Source organism: Tamandua tetradactyla, chromosome 7 (genome assembly GCF_023851605.1).
Source record: "Tamandua tetradactyla isolate mTamTet1 chromosome 7, mTamTet1.pri, whole genome shotgun sequence".
Taxonomy (NCBI): domain Eukaryota; kingdom Metazoa; phylum Chordata; class Mammalia; order Pilosa; family Myrmecophagidae; genus Tamandua; species Tamandua tetradactyla.
The window spans coordinates 165,340,527-165,356,341 of NC_135333.1; the positions used below are offsets into that span (position 1 = coordinate 165,340,527).

General features: G+C 41.1%; 2 protein-coding genes across 13 annotated transcripts in view; one reads left to right on the forward strand and one right to left on the reverse strand.

Moving 5' to 3' along the window:
* Positions 1–1,049, reverse strand: part of APAF1 (apoptotic peptidase activating factor 1) — a 165,545-nt gene extending 164,496 nt beyond the window's left edge. For 4 of the 11 annotated variants that reach the window (XR_013155879.1, XM_077111650.1, XM_077111648.1 and 1 more), the window contains exon 1: positions 534–1,046. The gene's annotated coding sequence lies outside the window, so the exon portion shown is untranslated. Of the gene's footprint in view, positions 1–319; positions 455–533 lie in introns of those variants that run through there. The other 7 variants (XM_077111651.1, XM_077111646.1, XM_077111644.1 and 4 more) reach the window with 5 other exon arrangements.
* Positions 1,050–1,244: 195 nt separating this feature from the next.
* Positions 1,245–15,815, forward strand: part of IKBIP (IKBKB interacting protein) — a 29,253-nt gene continuing 14,682 nt past the window's right edge. The window contains exons 1-2 of one of the 2 annotated variants that reach the window (XM_077111654.1): positions 1,245–1,723; positions 15,611–15,728. In XM_077111654.1, the coding sequence (XP_076967769.1) occupies positions 1,548–1,723; positions 15,611–15,728 (294 nt within the window). In that variant the 5' untranslated portion in view covers positions 1,245–1,547. The remainder of the gene's footprint in view (positions 1,724–15,610; positions 15,729–15,815) is intronic. The other variant, XM_077111655.1, reaches the window with a different exon arrangement.

Sequence of the window (15,815 nt, forward strand, 5' to 3'; positions counted from 1 at the left end):
GATAAAAGAAAAAGTTATGAGCAGAATCAAGGCTTTCATAGTTTTTAAATGTTCATAAAGTGTTAATTTAAACATAAAACGATTCTGCAATTTATAGTAGTGAAATTCCATTTGACAAAATAAAAGTGAATTTATTTTAAAAAGTGAATTTATAAAGTTGTCCTATATCTAAGCAAATAAACACTCTTTAGAAATTTGCACCTAACTTCCTATTTTACCTAGTCATACTAATATAAAACATATAAATTGTAAAACACACTTTTTAAACTTTAAACTCTGCACAAACTGAAACGCTCTGAATAATTTTTCTGTGACTCACCTCTTGCAACCACACCAAAATGTAAAGCCAAAATTCCTCATATGTGTGAAACAGAAAATGAAGAGTAAATTCATCCAGCAAAGCCACAACAGCTTATTATTTCCTCGTTAGATAATTTCTCTTTCTAGTGCAAGAGCAGATGGTTATGAAATAGTCCCTGAAATCTGCTACTGATCCTCCACAGTTCCTAGCTGGGGCTGAAAGGCAAACTTACCCAAACCCTTGCGTGGTGGTCTTGGGGTCAAGAGCAGCCCCTGCGGGGACGCGCTGGCGAACCGAGGCCGGAGGGGGCAAGGCAGGCGGGCTTCCCACTGGCGGTCCGGTCTCCCAGGTGCTCCCAGGTGCCTCACCTGGTCTCCGCAGCCCCGGGGCCTGAGGTCCGCCCAGCGCCACCTACACAGCCCGGGGCGCCGAGGTGAGGCCCGGCCCAGGGAACGCCCCCGGGTGAACACCGCCCAGGACACAAAGGAAGGAGGGCCACCTGCACCGCCCCTCGCCGCCTCGGGCCGCAGCTCCCCGCCCCGCCGGGAGCCCGATGGGGCCCCGGACGCCGCCGCGACCACTTAACGTCCTCGCGGGTCCCTGACGGCCCAATGTCCTCGCTCTCTCAACCCTCTCGGACCAGAGAGAAAACAGCCGCATCCATTCGGTTCCTCCTGTTCCCCGCCCCAGGACCGTGGAGCGGTCTGGAGCCCGCCGCCCCGCCCAAAGCGGAAGGCGCGCGCCCGCGCAGGCAAATAAACGCGCCCGGAGCCCCGCGGGCCCGGAGCCGCCGCGCGCCCGGAGCCGCCGCGCGCCCGGAGCCGCCGCGCGCCCGGAGCCGCCGCGCGCCCGGAGCCGCCGCGCGCCCCTGCCCAGGCCGCCGTCCGCGCGCGCACGGGGACGTGCCCTCCTGCGCGGCGGGGGCGTGGCTAAGCCGCAGGCGCGCTCGGCGTGGTGCGCGCGGCCCCGCCCTCGCCCGCCCCCCGGAACTGTGGTCTCCTCACTCACTGGAGACGTTAAAGCCAAAGAGGGGGTGGTGGGCTACACGCCTGGTTCGGCGGCCGCAACGTGGAAGCCGGCGGTTCGGAGGATGCCAGGGAGGGGATAGGGGCGAGCTTCTGGGCGGCGCCAAGTCTGTGAGGGGCGCGGTGTCGGCCCAGCCTCCCGGGGAGGCAGAGGCAGCCACGTCCAGCGTTCCCTCAGGGCCAAGAGGCCGCCTCGGGTTCTTCCCCTCAGGATCTCGGACATGAACGAGCTGAAGAGCCGGAAGAAGTCGGGGCCCCGGGGAGCCCCTGCAGAGCCCGGGAAGCGGAGCGAGGGCGGGAAGAGCCCCGAGGCCCGGGGCGGTGCAGGCGGGGGCTGGGCGGACCCGCGGACGGGCCTGAGTCTGCTGGCGCTGGGGACGTGCCTGGGCCTGGCCTGGTAAGTGGACCTGGGCCCTCGTCCGGCCTGCTGCGGTCGCCCCGCCCGCCAGCCCTGGCCGCGCCCGGCCCAGCCTCCCCCCCCCCCCCCAGAACCCCCAGCCTCACGGCTCTGTTCTGCCGCCTCGCCCCCAGAGGACGGCACCCCGACTTTTTTCTTTTCCCTCCTTGCTTTTCCTCGAGCCCTGTGATTCTGCTCTTCTGTGCTAGTAGTCTGTCCCGGCCCTCGGGCTGGGGTTGAGGCTGAGGTTTGGGGCCGAGTCGGCCGTTGCCTGAGAGCTGCAGCTTTGAGCCTGCGCTGCTGGGCCCCGGTCCGGAGCGACCCCGGTGTCCGGGGCCGTCACCCCCTTCCTGTCCGCCGCGCGTCTGTCCGGGACGTGTGTCCTCCCCTCCCCCAGTGCCCAGTGGAAACGTTTGCCTCTTGAAAAGACTTCCTTCTCCCAAATCCAGCAGACGTTCGTGATAATATCAAACTTGGGAGCATTTCTCGTTCAGTGAACGCGTATGCCTTAGAAATTTAAACTTTTTCTAAGCCACAGAGTGGACTTGAATGGTGTAAAACTGCGAAAGTATCGCAGTTGTAGTCGCTTTTCAGCATTTACATTCTCACACTGTTAATGATATATTGATGTCATAGGAAAAGTGAATATTAGAAATCCGAAAGCCAACTTAACTTTTTCCCCAGTCTCTTTGAAGAATAACCTATTTCGTCGCAGCAAATACACTTCAATAAATATCCTTCCATTTTTCACCTATTTTTAAAGTACTTTGAAGATCGTTACCAAAAGTTCTCGAGAGTAGAATTCTAGAAACGTCCCCGAAAGACCTCTGCTCTGGAACAATTCTGATGTTAGTGCGTTTTTTAATTATTCCTTACTCATCCTGAACGGTGTTTTTTTCAATGTTAGTGATACATTTGTTACAACAAAGTGAAATGTTGATTGTTGAATGCTGCCTTCCAAAAAGGTAGAATTGTCTCCTTTACTAATACGGTGTTTTTGTTTGTGGAATATTTTAATTTTGATCTGAAGAGAATAAATTTACTGAATTACTGTTAAATAAACTTCTCTAATACCTTAGAGTGCATGACGTTTTCTGAGTAAATTTTTAAAAAGCAAAAACCTTGTATTGGGAAAGTTATTTAATAATAGAAGTTAGCAGACTAAAAAATATTTTGCTTCTCTCTGGTTTTAGTTACTAAATTTATTAATTTGATCTTTAATTATCCCAACCTCCATATTCATGTGGATGCATTACATCGCAAAATGTTCTGCTTTTCGATAATTTAGTTACTATGCTGGAAGAAGCTATTAGAAGGGGGAAAAAATGGAGAAGCACATGCTTCAGCTTAGGAATTTAGTGCTTGCAATAAAGACACAAACGTGTTACACTCATTAGGAAGATTTTATTTGAACTATGCCTTTGAAAGATAATAAGGCAAAATCGTAAATTATTCGTAAAATGAGCATATGCTTTGTTTATTAAAATGGTTGATCTGTTTATTTCTTTCTTAAAATCTTTTACCACAGAGTTGAAGTATATATAAACTTTCATCACTGTTTATGGTAAAATATTTATTCTTGATAAATTTGGGAATGAAACAGCCTACCCCAGTAAAACATTTGTAAGCATTTCCAAATAAAAACCAAACATTTCATCATCTCTTATGGTACTAAATAGCCCACTAGAATTTTAACAGAGCCATTGAGATATTTTCCAGTAGGCACTAGAATACATACTTCAGCATCTAAAAGTTGGGCTGTTAATCCTTATTGATGGTTACTATACTAGCACTGTTCTGGTTGTTAAGATAACAAAACAGTGGATTACATGTAAGCCAGTGTACCCTTTTTTTTTTTTTCCTCCAGGTATTCTTTTGTTTATTCGCTTATTTTACAAGCTTTCAAAACTGTGAATTAACTCCTGGGCTATACGGAAATGGCTGTGTACTTATCCATTTTTTCTCACTTTGTGTGATTCAGCTGGGGAAACATCTAAACCCTTCCACAACCCAAGGAGGAGTTTAAGGCATCACACTATATCACTGTCTTTTGATCTTTAGTTTTTGGATCCTTGTTTGGAAAATAAACAGAGATAATGCATAACAAATTTAAGAGTGGATACTTAAATATCTCTCTGCTAAATAAAGTCCTGATATATTATCCTGTGTTAGCTTAATAATAAAACCAATTGCCCAAAACTGTATGGATTGAGTATCAGTTTGTATACCTCATTTCTAAACTCTTAAGAAATTTTTCAGACAAGAGGATTTCTGCTTTCAAAATGTTAAAAAGTTGTGATGTTACTAAGGAAATAAAACCTTTCATATAAGAAAAGGAAATGTCTTCATATAAACTAAGGTGACAAAGGCATGTCTATTTACTTAGGTTGGATTGTATGATGTGCGAATAAAGCTGTTTAAAAATGAATAGAAGTGTAAGAATGCTTGCCTTCCATGCGGGAGGCTGAGGTTTGATTCCCAGACCATGCACCTAAAAAAAAAAAAGTAAAAAATGACAAAGATAGTGGTAGAATTTGCACCTACCATGCTGGCCAGGTTTGAGTCCCAGCCCATACACATCCCAAAAAATGATTCAACAAATGGTGCTGCAGTAACAGAATAGTCATATGGGAAAAAAAAAAAGGTGACCCCACTATACAGCATACAAAAAAAAAAAAAGAACAGAGTGTAACAAGTGCTAGAGAAAATGTGGAGAAAGAGATGTACCTCTTCACTATTGGTAGGGAAGCTGAGCGGTACAGCCCCTTGGAGGGCAAATGTGGTGGTTCCACAGGAGGCTAGGGGTGGGGTTGCCATATGAGTCTGCAACCCTGTTGCTAGGTATATACCTGGAGGAACTGAGAGAAGGGACACACATGGACATTTGCACACTTGTTGATGGCAGCAGTGTTGATGATCCACAAAGGATGAAGATGGCCTAAGGATACAACTGAGGGAAGGTAGGGGGAACTGTGGTATATACATACAATGGATGATTGAGCTGCCTCAAGAAGGAATGAAGTTGTGAAGCAAGTAGATAAAGCTTAAGGACAATGTGTTGAATGAAATGACAGAAACAGAGACAAGTATTGTCATGCCTTACTCATATAGACTAACTATAATATGCAGACAGAGAATTAAAGTAGCATGGATTATCAGGTTGGGGCCTGTTGTAAAGGGTCTTAGATTGTAAGCTCTTATAGCAGTCACATATTCAGTAGTTCTGTTATTTCTAAATTCTGAGATACTGTGATATTTGTGTACAACATGGTCATTCCTTGAATTAGGTATATATGTGACACCTGAGACTCTTAAGAGCACTAAAGCTATGAAAATCAGCCTTACCCCATACAGCAACTGTTTAAAAAGTTGAAAAAGTGATCAGACTTTGACTAGAGATATGAGAAGCTGATTTGGATAGGACTAGAGTAAATAAAAATACAGGGCAAAGGATGATATGGTCCATATTTTAAAACTTCAACTTCTGTGTGAGACCAAAGGAAGTGATGTTTATTTGATACAAAATTTATATTTTGGGTAAGCATATTATCTAATTTAACTTGTATGGTCAGTTTATTTGAATACCATAATTACATGGAATCTTGAAGAGGGCATGACATCCTGTTGGTTTGTACAGGTTAGAGTGATGCCTGGATATATCCCAGAGTAATCTAGGCAGAGAATAAAAAAGCATTTGTGAAGTCCCCTTGGACTGGGGAGAAAAGAGGAAATAATCAACTTTCCCATCTGGGGAATTCCTGATATTCTCACAAGCAGTGGGAACAACTGATTAAATATACTGAGCCCTTGATCTTGGGGTTTGCCCCTTTGAAACTTATTCTTGAAAGGGAGAAGCTAAGTGTACTTATAATTATGTCCAAGAGTCACCCCCAGTGAGCCTCTTGTTGCTCAGATGTGGCCTCTCTCTAAGGCAGCTTGGCAGGTGAACTCAGTGCCCGATATATCTGCTAAGAGGAACATGACTCCCAGGGATGTAATCTCCCTAGTAACGTGGGACAGGACTCCCAGGGTTTGCTGGAACCCAACATCGTGAGATTGAGAAAGTCTTCTTGACCAAAAGGAAGAAGGAGAGAAATGAGACAAAATAAAGTTTCAGTGGCTGAGAGATTTCAAACGGATTCAAGAGGTCATTCTGGAGGTTATTCTTAGGCATTATGTAGATGTCCCTTTTAGTTTACGGTGTATTGGAGTGGCTGGAGGAAAGTACCTGAAACTGTTGAGCTGTGTTTCAGTACCCTTATTCGTGAAGACCATTGTATGACTATATAGCTTTTACATTGTGACTGTGTGATTGTGAAAACCTTGCGTCTGATACTCCTTTTACCCAGGATATGGACAGATGAGTAAAAAAAAAATAAGGATAAAAAATAAATAAATAATAGGGGATAACGGGTAAAAAATTGGGTAGATTGAAACAGTGGTGGTCAATGAGAGGGAAGGGTAAGAGGTATGGAATATATGAAATTTTTTCTTTTTTCCTTTTATTTCTTTTTCTGGAGTGATGCAAATGTTTTAAAAATGATCATGGTGATCAATACACAACTATGTGAAGATATTCTGAGCCACTGACGGTTTCCCATGTATGGACTGTATGTGTGAAGATTTCTCAATAAAAATATATATTTTTAAATTTTTCATATAAACTTATTTGTTAGAAATTTAATCAACTGGATGTTCCATTGTGAAAATTGTTTAAATTTCTATTGGAAATTTCAACAAATTTTAAAATTGCCTTTATAAAGGTTTTTGATAGCGTTTGTGGTAACTATATAAACTTTCTCTATAAATCACTTATACTGCGAAATCTTAGCTAACCCCATTTCTCAGGGTTTGTTTTTGTTTTTTGGTTAAGTGGAGCTTTATCCAAAAAACTGGGCTATCCTTTAAATGCCCTGCTTTTTAAAAATGGAATATAGTTAATGTTTTCCTGTATGTTAAGTATTATGCTGAAAATGAAGCTATAGGCGGTGTGAAACATAGGGCTAAATGGGTACTGACCCTAGTACTGTCCCTGGAACTTCTTTTCTTACTGAGGTGCACAGTAACAGCTCCTTTGATTATGTTCCTGTATCTATAAGTCCCCAATCAACTGCCATTTCCTAAAAACCCAACCCTGGTACTATTTCCTAGAAACCCAACCCTGGTTATCTTAGTGTTCTAAGGAGACAGGCCTTGGCCTTCTAACAAGTGCAGATAGAAGGTAACTCTGACCCTTTATACAATCATGGACATCACGTGGAGGGATAGAAGAGTACAAATCAATCCAAAAGAAAGGGTCAAGGTACCATGAACGCATAGCTGAGGTATTATGTGCTTGGCAGTGTTCTGAGAGCTTTATCCTTATGAACCTATGATAACCCTATGAATTATGTATTATGTGGAAATTACAGCAAAGATAGGTTAAAAACTAGCCCAAGGTGGGTTATACAGCCGGTAAAAGGCAGAGCAAATGTAGCCTAGCTCCACACTTAACCACTGTGATACACTGCCTTCTGTATTAATATGAAAAAAAGGGCAAGACCCTAGAGATGGAAATCCCTATTTCAGAGCTATTTATAATCCTTTTCTCCCTTCCATGAGAAGCTGTGCCACTTAGCAGACCCTAGTTGTTTCTCCTTTACCCTCATACCTCTCTAGGAGAAGACTTGGAGTGGGGAGGCCTTTAATTCCTGATAGAATATAACTATGATTCAAAAAGGAATTGAAGCACCTTGGATATTACTTCGGGTGAGAATTTGAAAAATTATTCATTTTTCAGACATGGAGGAGCCTTCTCTCAGAATACTTTCTTGGTTTCTACAAAATCCTCCTCCTTAATGTTAAATGAGTTAATATTTATAAAGCACTTAGAATAGTGCCTAACACATCTAAATGAAAAATAAAACATTTTAACTCAGCACCATGTGTGCAGACCACTTTTAATTTTTTTCTTTAGTGTGCTGGTTTGAAAGGATGTATGTCCCCTAGAAAAGCCATGTTTTAATCTAAAATCCATTTCATAAAGGCAGAATAATCCCTATTCAATACTGTATGTTTAGAAACTAATCAGATCATCTACCTGGAGATATGATTTAATCAAGAGTGGTTGTTAAGCTGGATTAGGTGGTGACATGTCTCCACCCATTTGGGCGGATCTTGATAAATTTTTGGAGTCCTATAAAAGAGGAAACATTTTGGTGAATGAAAGAGATTTGGAGAGAGCAGAGAATGCTGCAGCACCACGAAGCAGAGAGTCCACAAGCCAGTGACCTTTGGAGATGAAGGAAAATGCCTCCTAGGGAGCTTCATGAAACAGGAAGCCAAAAGAGAAGAAGCTAGCAGATGACTCCGTGTTCACCATGTGTCCTTCCAGATGAGAGAGGGACAGTGACCGTGTTCACCATGTGCCTTTCTAGATGAGAAAGAAACTCTGACTGTGCTTGCCAGGTGCTCTTCCACTTAAGAGAGAAACCCTGAACTTCATTAACCTTCTTGAACCAAGGTATCTTTCCCTGGATGCCTTAGATTGGACATTTCTATAGACTCGTTTTAATTGGGACATCTTCTCAGCCTTAGAACTGTAAACTAGCATCTGATTAAATTCCTCTTTTCAAAAGCATTCCATTTCTGGTATATTGCATTCTGGAAGCTAGCAAACTAGAACAATTAGTAACACTAAGAAAACTATGCTTTTTTTTCTTAGATTGTACTAGTCATATTTAGTAAAGGGTTAATCCTTTATTTGAGGGATAGGGGATAGTGAGGAGGAGATGACTAGAAAAACCTATATTATTATCAGAGATAATATTTCCACTAACATGACAGTTTTATTCAAGCTTTTGCTTAATGTTTGGATTTAAAGAGAAGTCCAGGAATTGACAATATTAAATATCTAATAAAATGAAAGTCTATAATATATTATTGTAGTGGATCAACTTTCAAAATCCCTTTTATGATAACAAAGGTATTATGAATAAATATAAGATAAATCCTTATATACTTGAGTAGTGGATGATAAAACTAGTCCCTGAAATTGAATCTGTTTCTTTACAGTAGACTCCACAGTTGGTAATAGATTGGTTTTGTTGGTCCTCAGATAATTCTGGATTCTGAAAACAACCAGAATTAAACATCAAGAATAAAATAGCCAATCAAATAAGAATTATGGAGAGGACATTGCCAAGTGGCAGAAAAGCCAAGGACCACAGAGTTGCCTGCTAGCCAGCCAGAATGCTACGGACCCCGGAAAGACGCTAGTCTCCTAGCCAATGCCTTCATTTGAACTTATGGCCTCTGAAACCAACCAACACAGTTACTAAAAAGGAAAATGGGTTCTTTCTCATGGCATTTGTTTTGTCTGCTCCAGTTCAGGTGGAGAGAATACCTGTATCAAAGTTTAAATGGCTTTCCAGAGATTTTAGCATGCAAGATTACAGGAAGAGAGCAATCAGTAACCAGTGTGGTTCATCATATATCCACCAGATTCAGACATACTCTCCCAGATGGCCATGGAACAAGACTCTTGCTCCTTGGTTTTGGAGACTCACAGGATTGTGTACAATTGAATGCCCTCAGGAATTCTCTTCATCTGAGGATTCTAGGGGAACAAACCCCCTTCTGTGTCATATGTCCCTCAGGTCTCATGTGGCACCTAGAATACCTGACTCATTTAAACAGTGAATAAAGAAGTATTTGCAAAGGCCTGTTGGGGGAATGGCGAGAAAGGGGGAGAATTCAACTTCCCCATTTGGAGAATTCCTGATATTCTTGCAAGCCGTGGGGACCACCAAATTAACAGGCTTAGCCCTCAGTCTTGGGAGTTTGTTCATATGAAACTTATCCCCACTAAGGGTACGCTAAGCCTACTTAAAATTAGGCCTATGAGTCACCCCCAGAGAACCTCTTGTTGCCCAGATGGGGCCTCTTTCTCAAGCAACACGACAAGCAAACTCACTGCCCTCCCCCTCTTTACGTGGGACATGACTCCCAGGAGTGTGGACCTTCCTGGCAGCGTGGGACAGAAATCCTAGAATAAGCTGGGACTCAGCACCAAGGGATTGAGAAAACCTTCTCAACCGAAAGGGGAAAGAGAAATTAGACAAAATAAAGTTTCAATGGTTGAGAGATTCCAAACAAAGTCAAGAGGTTATCCTGGAAGTTATTCTTATGCATTAAATAGATATCACCATTTTAGTTAAGGTGTAACAGAGAGGCTGGAGGGAACTGCCTGAAAATATAGAACTGTGTTCCAATAGCCATGTTTCTTTTTTTTTTTTAATTTTTTATTAATTAAAAAAAATTACAAGAAACACAAGCATTCCCAACACATACACTCAGCAATTCACAATATCATCACATAGTTGCATATTCATCATCATGATCATTTCCCAGAACATTAGCATCAATTCAGAAAAAGAAATAAAAAGACAACAGAAAAATATAACAAACAGAAAAAAAAAAATTTTACAGGGCATACCCCTTACTGATCCCTTTCATTGATCACTAGCATTTCAAACAAAATCTATTTTAACATTTGTTCCCCCTATTATTTATTTTTATTCCATATGTTCTACTCCTTTGTTGACAAGGTAGATAAAAGGAGCATGAGACACAAGGTTTTCACAATCACACAGTCACATTGTGAAAGCTATATCATTATACAGTCATCATCAAGAAACACGGCTACTGGAACACAGCTCTACATTTTCAGGCAGTTCCCTCCAGCCTCTCCATTACATCTTGGATAACAAGGTGATATCTACTTAATGCATAAGAATAACCTCCAGCATAACCTCTCGACTCTGTTTGGAATCTCTCAGCCATTGACACTTTGTCTCATTTCACTCTTCCCCCTTTTGGTTGAGAAGGTTTTCTCAATCCTTTGATGCTGGGTCTCAGCTCATTCTAGAGTTTTTCTCAATCCCTTGATGCTGAATCTCAGCTCATTCTGGGATTTCTGTCCCGCATTGCCAGGAAGATCCACACCCCTGGTAGTCATGTCCCACACAGACGGGGAAGGTGGTGAGTCTCCTTGCTGTGTTGGCTGGAGAGAAAGGCCACATCTGAGCAACAAAAGAGGTTCTCTTGGGGGTGACTATTAGGCCTAATTTTAAGTAGGCTTGACCTATCCCCTGTGGGGTTAAGTTTCATATGAACAAATCCCAAAGCTATAGGGTTCAGCCTATAGCTTTGGTTGTCCACACTGCTTGTGAGAATATCAAGAATTCAACTTGGGGAAGTTGAGTTTTCCCCCATTCTCACCATTCCCCAAAGGGGACTTTGCAAATACTTTTCCACTCACTGATCAAATCACTCTGGGATTCATCAGGGCATCACCTGGACAAACCAACAAAATCTCATGTCCTATACAAAGTTCAATGTACTTAAGGTGTTCAATCAACTATCTACATAAGTTATATTAGGAGATGCACTAGTCAAAGTATAGATTTGTACCAAATAAACATTTTTTGCTTAAGTCTCACACATTAGCTGAAATTTTAAAATATTAAGTACCATCTATTTTCAGCACACTGCAGTAATGACATTCTTTTGTTCTTCCTCAGGCAAAAACATTTTTTAAATTTGTACATTTAATCACTATCATTATACACTCTAGGCATTCCTAGATTACACCATCTCAATCTTTATCGTCTATTTTTCTTTGTGATTTCATTTATGCCCTAGCCCTCCTCCCTCTATCATTCTCATATGCAGCTTCATTCAGTGTTTTAACATAATTGTATTACAGTTAGGTAATGTTGTGCTGTCCATTTCTGAGTTTTTATATTCAGTCCTGTTGCATAATCTGTATCCCTTTAGCTCCAATTACCCAATATCTTACCCTATTTCTATCTCCTGATGGTCTCTGTTACCAAGGAAATATTCCAAGTTTATTCACTAATGTCAGTTCATATCAGTGAGATCATACAGTATTTGTCCTTTTGTTTCTGGCTAATCACATTCAGCATAGTGTCCTTAAGATCCATTCATGTTGTTACATACTTCAATACTTCATAACTTTATTCTGTCTTACAGCTGCATAATATTCCATCTTATGTAAATGTCACAGTTTGTTTAGCCAACTGTCTGTTGATGGACATTTTGGCTGTTTCCATCTCTTGGTAATTGTTAATAATGCTACTATAAACATTGGTGTGTAAATGTCCATTTGTGTCCTTGGCCTCGTGTCCTTTGAGTAGAGACAGCATATAGATGGGTCCTGTTTTTTAATCCATTCTGCCAGACTGTCTTTTGATTGGAGAGTTTAATCCATTAACATTCAGTGTTATTACTGCATGGGTAGTACTTTCTTCTACTATTTTGCCTTCTGGATTTTATATGTCATATCTAATTTTCCTTCTTTTTACCTTTACTCATAGTCTCCCTTTCTACACTCTTCTCCACACCTCTCCCTCCTGTCTTCGTATCTGTCTCTAGTGTTCCCTTTAGTATTTCTTGCAGAGCTGGTCTCTTGGTCACAAATTCTCTCAGTGATTTTTTGTCTGAAAATGTTTTAATTTCTCCCTCATTTTTGAAGGACAGTTTTGCTGGATATAGAATTCTTGGTTGGCAGTTTTTCTCTTTTAATAATTTAAATATATCATCCCACTGTCTTCTCGCCTCCATGGTTTCTGCTGAGAGATCTGCGCATAGTCTTATTGGACTTCCCTCGTATGTGATGGATTGCTTTTCTCTTGCTACTTTCAAGATCCTCTCTTTCTCTTTGACCTCTGACATTCTGATTATTAAATGTCTTGGAGTATGTCTATTTGGATCTGTTCTCTTTGGGGTAGGCTGCACTTCTTGGATCTGTAATTTTAAGTCTTTCATAAGAGTTGGGAAATTTTCAGCGATAATTTCCTCCATTAGTTTTTCTCCTCCTTTTCCCTCCTCTTCTCCTTCTGGGACACCCACAACATGTATATTCATGCACTTCATATTGTCTTTCAATTCCCTGAGTCTCTGCTCATATTTTTCCATTTTTTTCCTATAGTTTCTGTTTCTTGTCAGATTTCAGATGTTCCGTCCTCAAGTTCAGAAATCCTATGTTCTGTCTCTCGAAATCTACCATTGTAGGTTTCCATTGATTTTATCATCTCTTCTACTGTGTCTTTCATTCCCATAAGTTCTGTGATTTGTTTTTTCAGACTTTCAGTTTCTTCTTTTTGTTCTTTCCTTGCCTTCTTTATATCCTCCCTCAATTCACTGATTTGGTTTTTGATGAGGTTTTCCATGTCTGTTCATACATTCTGAATTAATTGTTTCAGCTCCTGTATGTCATTTGAATTGTTGGTTTGTTCCTTTGACTGGGCCATAGCTTCAATTTTCCTAGTGTGATTTGTTATTTTTTGCTGGCGTCTAGGCATTTAATTACCTTAATTAGTTTATTCTGGAGATTGCTTTCACTTCTTTTACCTGTAGTTTTCTTGCTGGATGAATTTGTTGTCTATCTGTTCTTTGACATTCCGTTCAGCTTTTTCTGGACCTTTAGCTTAAGTTTTGTTTAACAGAGGAGAATTTTTCAGTTCTTGTTTTCTTGTTTCTTGCCCTGCTTGTGTGATGCCTTTCCCACACACACACACACACACACTTAGGAGGGTCTACTTAGATATTATACACCCCAGCCAGATTTTCCCAGACCAAACTGGCCTCCTATCAGGAGGAAAGAGTCACCTGCGTCGGTTTTCCCTGAGGGTGAGACCCAGCAGGTTGAAAGACTTTCCTGTGAAGTCTCTGGACTCTGTTTTTCTTACCCTGCCCAGTATGTGGCACTTGTCTGACTGCAGGTCCCACCAGCATAAGATGATGTGGTACCTTTAACTTTGGCAGACTCTCCCTGCTGGGGGCATGGTGGAGACAGAGGAGAGATTGTAGGCTGGTTTTAATGGCTTCAAACTACCAAGCCCTGGTGTCTGAATTCCTTGATGGAGGGATTCCACCTGGGTGGGGTTTCACCCCTCCCCTGGGGAAGGCACAGGCTCCAGATAAACCCCCAAAAGAGCTCACTTCTGCCTATGCATGGGGCAGTTGCAGCCTGAAAAGGCCTGCTGCTGTATCTAGAGGCAGTCAAGCCTTTGTAGATACACAGCCACAAAAACCTCTGTTTCCTTCTCTTTTTTTTCCCCCCTTTTTCTGTCAGTCCTGTCCCCTAGGCGCCGGGGCAAAAATGAGCAACCTCTGCTTTGATCAGTTTCACCTAAGCTGGGGGCCTATTTTTAGTAGTCAGAATTTGTTAATTAGTTCCACAATTGGCGTTTGATTATGCCCAGTCCCTGCTGCTGGTAAAGCCCTTTCCTTTCCCCTCTGGGAAGCGGCCTGTGGGGGAGGGGCGCTGGCCACCGCAGCTTTGGGAACTCATGGTTCTGGGGGGTGCTTACAGCCAGTCCAGCTGGTCCAGACTGGGGTTCGCTGTGTGTCCGGTCACTGGCGTGGCCCCAGGAGCTGTTCTGTACTGTTTTTGGTTATTTAGTAGTTGTTCTGGAGGACAAACTAAAATGTGCATGTTGTTAAGCCACCATCTTGACCCGGAAGTAGCCATGTTTCTTGAAGATGATTGTATAATGATAAAGCTTTTGTAATGTGACTGTGTGATTGTGAAAACCTTGTATCTGATGCTTCTTTTATCTACCTTATTATGGACAGATGAGTAAAACATGGATTAAAAATAAATAATAAGGGGAAAAATGTTAAAATAAATTTAATAGATTGAAATGCTAGTGATCGGTGAAAGGGAGGGGTAAGAGGTATAGTATGTATGAATTTTTTTCTGTTTTCTTTTTATTTCTTTTTCTAAATTGATACAGATGTTCTAAGAAATGATCATGATGAATATACAACTATGTGATGAAAAAAGAATGTTCATGTTGTATATTGATTGGTTTTATTAATAAAAATTTTTAAAAATCTTTCACCTCACAATTGAGCTTTGGGATCTTATTTGTCTTTCACTGGAAGTCAATTTTACAAAACATAATCAATTACTAATTCTCAGCTTGGTGGCACACTCAGATTACCTGGAGAGCTTTAAAAATGTACATTATACAAGTCAAATCCTGACCAATTAAGTCAGCGCCTCTGGATGGGACCCAAGTATCAAATATTTTTAAAGCTATCAGGTGATTCCAATGTGCAGCAAAGCTTTTGACCCACTGGTCCAGGTACTCTGATTTATACAGGTGCTTTATATGGTTTCTGCTCCACTGCTTTTTGATGACTTGATAACTATACAAAGAGTGCCAACTGCTACTTGTTCTTCTGAGCCTGAAGTATTGAATCAAAGTAGGTTAACCAAAATGGTACAGACCCCATGGCATCTATTTATAGCTTATTCGTTTTCAAGTCCTGTACAAATGCCCATTTACTGTTTTTAAGATTGGGATGGCATTTTATGCTTCTACCTTTTACTATTTACTGGATGAAGAATACACTCCAATTTTAGAATGCCACTAAAGTACACCTATATGAATTGTTTTACTCAGTATAACCAGTTCAGTTTATAGATGTTGCATTACATATGTATTCTGTCACATTGACAGTGGCTCTCCTGTTTTCAGTGTTGACTCTTCTTGTCATTTGTAACTTCTAATCACCATTACTTCTCTTCCTTCCACTGTACTGCTTTTTAGTCTTCTGTTACTTCTACATTTTAGTGTAAAAACTTAATTTCTAGATAGTGCACAAATATGGCCTTGAGAAAAATATTTAATAGAGATCAAAAATATTGTTCTAAATAGTTCATCTCTTCTGAAATATTTCTTATGCATACATCTATTGCAAATCCTACACTAGAATTTAGGTTGCTCGTCCCAAAAGTGGGTATACTATTCCTTTAAAATACAGATTTAAATGGATATGAATTAGACACCAGTGCTTTTTTTTCTTTTCCAGGTTTGTATTTCAGCAGTCGGAAAAGTTTGCAAAGATAGAAAGCCAATACCAATTACTGAAAATAGAAACCAATGAGTTCCAAGAACTTCGAAACAAAATCAGTTTAATTTCAGAAAAGGTAATTATTAATTGATTTATTTGGGAGATTTTCTCATTTTTTCTTCCTGCTACTACCCCTCCCTACCCCAATTCAGAATTCTCCTGA